General features: G+C 38.8%; 1 protein-coding gene across 2 annotated transcripts in view; it reads right to left on the bottom strand.

The window, feature by feature from the left end:
• Nucleotides 1-374: 374 nt before the first annotated feature.
• Nucleotides 375-9,462, bottom strand: part of GLIS3 (GLIS family zinc finger 3) — a 365,408-nt gene continuing 356,320 nt past the window's right edge. Inside the window, exons 10-11 of one of the 2 annotated variants that reach the window (XM_083186012.1) lie at nucleotides 3,362-3,532; nucleotides 375-2,478 (exon numbers count right to left, since the gene is read on the bottom strand). In XM_083186012.1, the coding sequence (XP_083042138.1) occupies nucleotides 2,342-2,478; nucleotides 3,362-3,532 (308 nt within the window). In that variant the 3' untranslated portion in view covers nucleotides 375-2,341. Of the gene's footprint in view, nucleotides 2,479-3,361; nucleotides 3,533-9,462 lie in introns of those variants that run through there. The other variant, XR_014474469.1, reaches the window with a different exon arrangement.

Here is a 9,462-nt window from a genome sequence, read left to right as displayed (position 1 = left end):
GTCCAGATTTTTGAGCAGATCCAACTGGTTTTAGAATATGTACACATTGCACAATAATTGGGCCAGCAACTGAGAATTGGCTGTCCAGCCCAATTATTTCACAGTGGGCACCTCACTTAATATTTGTTTACAATTTCTATATAAAATATTGTACTTTTTGTCTCTTTAGTATGGGATATGTAATATATGAAGGGGGAAATTTACTAAAGGAAATTTGTAAAAAAAATAGGCGCATTTGTATCCAGAAATACACTTATTTTTTACATTTACTATCCCGAAAATACGTCAATTCGTATTCGTATTGATGTGCTATCAATACGAATAGCCGTATTTTCGGGATAGTAAATGTCAAAATTAAGTGTATTTCTGGATACAAATACACCTATTTTTTACAAATTTCCTTTAGTAAATTTCCCCCCGATATGTCTTATATTTAAATCATATTACATATGGAGAAGTATAATGATGTGTATAGTTAGCAAATAAATTACTGTTACAGAAGGATCCAGTATTGCTGCAGAGATACTATGGTGGTCTGAATAAAGTTTCACTTTAAAAAAGGCTTAAATATAGCCCAAATTCTCTTTTCTACTGTAGGTACCTTTCCAAGTCATCCAAAACTGTTGTATTAGCATTCATAACTCACTTAAAGTATATGTAATCTCAAACAACCAAAAAGGAGCGACTACCTCACTTTTTGGCCTTCCACGCTAGGATCTACGTTATGGTTTGAAAGAAGAAAATACTTCATAAACTAAAATGTATACCTTTGTCTCTAAGCTTACTAATTTATTGCAGTCAGTAATTCTGCATTTTGGGATATATTTTTATAGTTGTCTAAGTAATAAAAAAATACTTTATGAAAGAATAGTGGATAAATATAATTTTTGGTACACCTATCTCTATGAGATATATTTGACCAATTTTTTTAAAATTATAGCAAATTTGCCAAATTTTATGACACAAAACTATTAGATGGTATTCGAAACAGAAGCTTTTCAGTATATGTAATAAAATGTGTCTGATCTATTGCACCTCTCAGGCTACATGCAATGAAAGTTATACATTTGAGCCAGTGAGGTACGTATTAGTTACACATTATATCCATGGAGACCGCATTGTGACCTCTCTCTTTGTGGTAGATGTATTAAAGCTTGGATAGAAATAGAGTGAAATGGAAAGAGCAGTACCAACCAGTCAGCCCCTAAATGTATTTAGTCAAATACAACATGTAAAATAAGTAAGAAGCTGATTGGTCAGACCCAGCCTTTGATAAATCTACCTCTCTGTGACATGTTGCAACGCATGGCATAGTACTGGGGATCGCCATATGGCTTAGTGGCATCTATTTGTTCTACAGCCTGCCCATATTAATTACAATAATTCCTCAAGAAGACAACAGCATTGACATACTCACGCTTTGCCCATACCTAGCGAACCTACAATAAGTGCTGCTACTCAATTTCAGGACATTGGGCCTGATTCATGTTTGTTTGTAAGGAAAGCAAAAAAGCAAGCAACTGGGCATAACCACGTTGCACTGCAGGTGGGGCAGATGGAACATGTGCAGCGATAGACAGATCATGTGCAGAGATAGGCAGATCATGTGCAGAGATAGACAGATTTGGGTGGGTATTTACAAACTGAAATCTAAATTGAAGTGTAAAATGAAAGCTGTGTAACATTTGTGGGCAGCCAGTATTTATCCTACTCAGAAAAAATATATATTTTCTCACCTTACATGGCAACATAGTGTGTTCCCGACACAAAATTACTTCTTTTTTTTTTTTTTTTGCTTTACTTACAAACATTAATAAGGCCAATAGTGCTTCTGAAACCAATCCTATGCTACATTACATATCTATCATAATATAATTAGCTTTCCTCATGTACCATAAACCACCTAATTATGCTAGAAGCATAAATGTACATAGATGTGTCTGCATATTGCATATATTATATATGTGCTACATAGATACACTGACGTGTAGGTGCTTGCCGGCTGGAAACGTGTACTGCTTTGATGGTTTAATTTAGCATCAAAAGTTAACTTGATCGCAGCAGTAAATGCAAAATTCATTAACTTCATTATCAGGACTTAAAGCTGACAGAGGTGCACAAAGTCTGTACGGTGTATCTTGCCTTTTCTGTTGTTCATTGCTGATGTCTTATTTAATTGCATTTTGGAGATGTCAAATGCTATTTGCACTCTAGCTTCTTTTACACTTTCCCTTTGAGTAGAAGGATTGTTCTTATAAAGAGTTACTCCTTCTGTGAACAATTTCTGGTCTTCTTTTCCCAGTTGATTAACACTCATGCTATAGGCAAGTTACAATCAACTTCATCCTTCGGTGTAAACAGAGGAAAGTTGGCTAGGACAGCGGTCAATTGCATTAATCTGTAGGAAACTGGTATCCTCTAAGTTGTTCCGTTGAGAGTCCCCAAAAAATCCAGCTGATCCATTTGGAAAATCATAAACTGAAACAAAAGACATCCAAAAATTAGTGACAAGCATATTGTTTGTTACAGTATATTACATGTATGTGAAACAAATATGTTTATTTTAAATTAATGGGTTTACATTTTTTAGGCTTTTATCTGACTGAATTGTTTTTCCTTTCAAATTTGGCACACTTTCATCAATGTCTTTCCTAATGTGCCCATTAGTAAATTGTTTTGTAGTGCAGACTGTGTTCTATGATGTTATGGGTGTCAGTTCACAGAACCATTTCACTGATATCATGTTTGCAATAACATATTGTAAAATGTAACAAGATAGGCAAATGAAAAAGGACTCTGTGTTAAGTGTTCCTAGCTTTACCACAGCCAATGGCAGTTGTGTCAAAACTCAGTGTTCAGGTCAGGCATTTGCAAAAACAATATTAAATTTGGCATGCACAATATCAGCATAATTGGTGTAATTGTCAGACAGAAAAATACAGAACAGTCATTTTTAAACAACGAATGTTCTTCATGCAGATGTTCACATCGTTGCAGTCTACCTACTTTGACTGAAGTGATAATATTTAATAGAATGCACATTGGAGGACCATATCATAATGTAAATATATAGTAGGAGTACCAAACATTTCTATCACACACTAGTAAGCTAGTCTGCTACCTACTGTGTTTGTGCATGTGTGAGAAAGAGATGTAGTATTACTCTCTGCCAGCAGATGGCAGTGTTTTGGAGACTCACGGATATTGTGTGACACCCCCCCCCCCCTCCCTGTCCATAATATTTACACTACTACTTTCAAGAAAAAATAGAAGCCTACCCTATTTGTGGAAACTGTGTGGCTGGATTCCCACTAGAACCAAAGGAATGTATTATACAAACATTTTGTTGTATGTTTTTTACCTGTGATACCAGAGTGAGAAGTGAATGCCCTATGAAATGCATCAAAGTCTGTTTTGTTCCCACAGCCATCTTCAAAAGAAGGCACCATGCTGCATGTATTTCCATGTTGTATGTTTCTTTCAGGATCACTGTAATGTGGGGGGAAAAATGTCTGCAGCTGCCCATAAAATCCTGAAAATACACATAAACTGAAAGGTAAATACACATTACCATCACACTTCCAACACTGAAGATCTTTCCATGCATGAGTTGACAGACATAAAAATTAAAATCAAGGTCTAAAACACATCCTATCTTAGACACTTTAGAGGAAATCTACACTTACAAGCCTCTGTTTGAGAAGGATGAGAGGCATACATGTACAATGATTACCACAGGGTCTAAGGGGCAGATTTATTAAGCTTGGAGAAGAGATAAACTGGAGATAAAGCGGAGAAAAGGTAAAAGGAGATAAAGCACCAGCCAATCAACTCACAACTGTCTTTTTTAAACACAGCTGATTGGCTGGTGCTTTATCTCCTTTTACCTTTTCTCCGCTTTATCTCCAGTTTATCTCTTCTCCAAGCTTAATAAATCTGCCCCTTAAGCATTAATGTTAAAGATTTTGAAGAACACTAGTCAAAATCATCCCCAGAAAGTAGTACCAACCATAGGAAGCAGTCTGGTGATTTCATAGGGGGAACAGGGGTGGCCATTTTCTGAGCCCTGTAATACTATGGAGTAATTATGGAGCCATCTGGTAAAGTTTAAATGTTTGTAACCTGGGAGAGATTGCAGAATGTTTACAGTGCATAATTATCCCCATTTTCAACCCTTTTAATCTTACACAGCGGCTTAATTCCTCTTGTATACCATGCAGATATAATCAATTAATTGTGACAAATACAATTTCCATTACAGTACAAAAGGTTGGAAAACACTAACAGTGGTAGCATTATACCCTGGTCAGTGCATTCTCCTGTCAGTGAGTTATAAAACACAGTCTGAAAGAGATGATATGTGGTGAGGGATAGGAAAGTATTGTGCATGGGCTCATTATAAGCCTGCCTGTATAAATGAGAGCTGGCTAATAAGCAACACAGTGTCAGTACTTATAAAATGAATTGTCTCCTTGGGGACTGAGGCAATGCTAGCTGTGTGTGGTGGGTTAAGAGAGCCAGAAGTGACCCTCCCCGGCTGAGCAAATAACATGGAAATGAACAGTTCTCTTTACAAAGGAAAAAAACACCTCTGTTTCATAAAGCAATATGTCTGCTTTATTTGCAGTCTGCTGTTAGTAGTATGTTATAGAAGTTACTTGATCGCAGAAAGGTTTGCAGAAGTGTCTGCCACATGGTACTGGAGCCAAGATACAGGGTACTAGTTCATTAATTATCCAGGTAAATTGCACCAAATGGTGCTATTCATGAAACCAGAATGCTGATTTACCTGGCCAATCACAGGAAACGCATCAGCAGATAATATGAGATAAACAGCTTTGAGTACTGTTACACTTTGCCATTCTCTGCTCTAACCTTTCTGAGGGGGGGGGTTTAGTATTTTGTGTGCCGGCGGTAAATAGATGGCAACTGATGGAGCAATTCAAGTGTTGCTCTGCATACACACAGCCGCCGATGCTGACATACTGTTATGTTATTACTGTCATTATTATGAGCTGGTAACTAGTCTATTAATAAATAACCTCATTAGTATTTGTTTAGATCTAATCTGGAAAAGTTTGTTCACATTACATAGTTTCAATTTAAATATTTTTAATGTTTTATTTTTCTATATGTCACATGTTTTACCAATGAGCAATCCTCTATCAAGGATATTTGGTAAAAAAAAAATTAGGCACAGTCTGATACACTGTAACTTTTATTATTACACACACTGCATATACAACATACAGAACACAGGCCGTTGCTATGATATATCAATAAAATCTATAGAAGCAATTTGTATAAAATAACATATCTAAGAGTGCTCCCAAATATAACCAAATATTAAAATGAAGCTCAGCTACAAGTAGTTTTCAAGTAATCATACTCTGCACGAGGGGAATTGGTACTTGTGTACTATCACGGCGCCCATCGCATCGCAGACCATAAGGCATGCAATGGTATGCGATGTTACGCGATTGGCACCCAATGGTATACAATTTAAAATTGTATACCATTGTATATGGCATACAATGCAATGCGATGCTAAATTGTATAAGCACCCTAATGGGGGCTTAAAATGTTAAATGCACCCCTACGCCACCCCCACTATGAAAGTGAACCCGAAGCGTGGCGAGCGGCGGCGGTACGCGTCCTCCGACCTTCTCATACCCCCACTATCCACGTCGGCGTGGAGTTGAGTTAACATAGTGTGGCGAGCGCAGCGAGCCACCGGGCCCGAAGTGTGGCGAGCGGACGCGCATTACTTCACAGGTATCACGCGTCCGCTCGCCACGCTTCGGGCTCGGTGGCTTGCTGCGCTCGCCACACTATATTGAATCAACTCCACGCCATCTTGGATAGTGGGGGTATGAAAAGGTTGCGCTCATAGTGGGGGTGGCGTGGGGGTGCATTTAACATTGTAAGCCCCCATTAGGGTGCTTATACAATTAAACATCGTATAGGGGCCTTATACAATTTTAAATCACAGTGCATTGGGTGTATGCCATGCGATGCGATTAAAAGTTGTGCGACCAAATATCGTGGGCGCCGTGCTAGTACACAAGTACCAGGGAATTATTTACAATGTAACAATCTGCGCAGCTTTAGATTTTCAATATTTGCTTGAAAAATCATTTTTGTTTCAGATTTGTTATAATTATTAAAATAAGACTTACTTAGCAAAAAAAAGAGAGATCACTTTCTCTGGATGTGTCACAAAACATATGTATTTGATTAAGTCAGCATTCTGCAAGAGCTGTAGTATGTAAAATGGTGAGCAAGCATTCATGACTCACTACATTGGTTTAAGAGCCCTGTCATATTCATGCCAAGATATGTATCAGAGTTTTTCCAAGAATTACTTTATCACATTCTCAGTTTCTCCTAATTCGTTTTTATTACGTTAAACATAGACTTTGAATCCACATTGAATTGAAAAGAATAGCCAGATCAATCTACTGTAACTACAGTATTTATTTGGGTTCTTTAGGACCAGCTATCACAATATGCCTGTGCTCAGGGCTTAAACTGGTCCTGAAAAGGTGGTGGAACTAATTTCTCCTGCCCCTCCCTCCCCTTCCAATAGGCAGAGCCAGTGCTATGGTTTTCAACACTCCCTGCAAATTATACATATGTGCCCTACCTCCCGTACTTTGTAAAAGGACAGAATTCTCACAAGATAATGTGGTCACACAATAACCCCCGCAATCTCAAATTATGCCACAAAGTAACACAATCCTGTTCATACTACAAAGAATATAGTGCCCCAATTCCTATTACATCAGTGGCATAACTACTGAGGGTGCAGGGGATGTAATTGCTATGGGGCCCAGAGGTTTGGCAACCCCCCTGCACTCCTTTAAAAAAAACATATATACTGATGTTGTGCGGACAGTGGTTGCACCTCTGTGCTGTGCCCATCTTCAGAGGCACAATTGAAGTTCCTGCCCTGCAGTGCTGTTTACACCGGCGCTGGTAAGAGGCAGCCCTTTACTGCAGGAGCCAGTGAGCAGAAGAAGATTGCGCAGCTGAGTTGAACCAAGACACCCCAGTGCCGCAACACTAAGCAGGGAAACTTGCGTCCATCAAGTTCAACCTAGGTTTTAATAGCTTTTCCCTTGTTATATAATATATTCTGATATTTTAAAAGACAGGTTATTATTCTTATTTGTGCCCTTGGATGTTTTTAACCAATAAATGTTTGTCCAACCTTATTTTAAACGTATTTAATGTGTCTGCCGACACCACCTCAAAAGGAAGAGAGTTCCATAGTTTGACTGCTCTGACCGTAAAGAAATGTTTCCTTCTAAGGGAACGAAAACTTCTTTCTTCTAATCTAAACTCGTGCCCAGGAGTCCTAGACTCCTTCCTTGCAGTAAAAAGGGAGTTTGACAGTTCCTTATATTGGCCCTTGATATATTTGTACATGATGAGCATTCCCCCCCCTTAAACGTCTCTTCCCTTGTGTAAACAGTCCCAATTTGCTCAGTCTATCCTCCTAGCTTAAATGCTCCATTCCCTTAATTAGCTTTGTTGCTCTTCTTTGTTTTTTTTCCATTTCTATTATGTTCTTTTTATAGTGTGGGGCCCAGAATTGTACTCCATATTCAAGGTGTAGTCTAACCAATGATTTGTACAGTGGCATAATTACTTTTGAGTCCCTAGTTTCCATGCCCCTTTTTATACATGCTAGAATTCTGTTGGCCTTTTTTCGGTGCTACGTGACACTGAGCACTACACCCCAGTTTGTTATCTATTTGGACTCCTAGATCCTTTTCAAGTACTGAATTGCCCAATGCCTCCCCACTTAAGTTATAACTAGCACACTGGTTATGTCTCCCAAGGTGCATAACTTTGCATTTATCCACATTGAACCTCATTTTCCACTTTTTTGCCCACTCATCTAGTTTGTCAAGATCGTTCTGAAGCGCGGAGATATCCTCGGTTGATTTAATAACTCTACTCAGTTTTGTGTCATCAGCAAAGAGGGATACATTGCTGAGTAATCCCAGCCCAATATAGTTAATAAATATGTTAAATAAAGTGAGCCCTAGTACCGAACCCTGTGGCACTCCACTTAGTACTGGTGTCATATTTGAAACTGCACTGTTCACAACTACTCTCTATTCTCTATTACACAGCCAGTTCCCTACCCATCTACAGATTCTTACCCCTAATCCCAGGTCCTCCATTTTATTTATCAACCTCTTGTGTGGCACTGTATTTATTTATTATTATTTATTAACAGTTTCTTATATAGCGCATACATATTACGCAGCACTTTACAGAGTATAGTTGAACATTCACATCAGTCCCTGCCCCAGTGGAGCTTACAATCTATATTCCCTAGCACATGTACACGCGCACACAGACATTTTAGGGTTAATTTTGTTGGAAGCCAATTGACCTACCAGTATATTTTTGGATTGTGGAAGGAAACCGGAGTACCTGCAGTAAACCCACGCAAACCCATGACCTCAGTGCTGTGAGGCAGTAATGCTAACCATTACACCGTCCGTGATGTTTTTGACTGTATCAAAAGCTTTAGCAAAATCTAGGAAGACCACATCTACAGCATTTCCATTATGAAGGTTTTTGCTGACATCCTCATAGAAGCCTAGTAAATTTGTTTGGCATGATCATTTTTTAACGAACCCATGCTGGTTAACACTAAGTAGATTATGAAGGTCTAAATATTCCTGGATACCATCCCTTAAAAATCCTTCAAATATTTTACCCACTATAGATTTTACCCGCTCACAGGTCTGTAATTAGCTGGGCCATCCCTTTATCCTTTTTTGAATATTTGCACTACCTCTGCTATTCTCCAGTCTTTTGGTACCTTACCCGATGAAAGAGAGTGATAAAAAATGTAATGCAGAGGGGTCACTAATTCCTCCCTTAATTCCATTAATACCCTAGGATGAATCTGGCCCTGGTGATTTGTTTGTTTTGATTTTGCTGAGACGCAATATTATCTCATCGGTCATTAAACCAATATTAAGATCTGGCTTGTTCGTCCCATTTGAGGTACCTGAGCGTTCCACTATCTGCTCTCCCCTAGTAAACACTGATGAGAAAACGCTGCTACAGTGAGCCCCGGCATTTCTACATTAAGCAGGGAGCCTCGGCGCTGCTACATTGAGCAGGGAGCCTCGGCGCTGCTACAGTGAGCAAGGATTTATAGACAATAAAAGGAATAAGATTTGCACCATTTAGACTGCAGGTGTGTTCCTGTGTTTACCAGACCACACAAAACTACAAAGAAAAATGTGAACTCCAGACCGCACTGCCTATAACCCTAGACCAGTGGTAGCCAACCCTAGCTCTCGAGAGCTACCAACAGTGCACATTTTTTTAGACAACCTAGCTGCTGCACAGCTGCACTCATTAATCACTGACACATTTTAAAAGATCCACAGATGGAGCTAATTAGCTCACTTGTGATTCTGTGAGGAG

This window comes from Crinia signifera, chromosome 1 (assembly GCF_055691185.1).
Source record: "Crinia signifera chromosome 1, ASM5569118v1, whole genome shotgun sequence".
In the NCBI taxonomy this organism is placed as follows: domain Eukaryota; kingdom Metazoa; phylum Chordata; class Amphibia; order Anura; family Myobatrachidae; genus Crinia; species Crinia signifera.
Note: the sequence above shows the minus strand (reverse complement) of the source record. Positions and strands in the feature narration are given on the sequence as shown.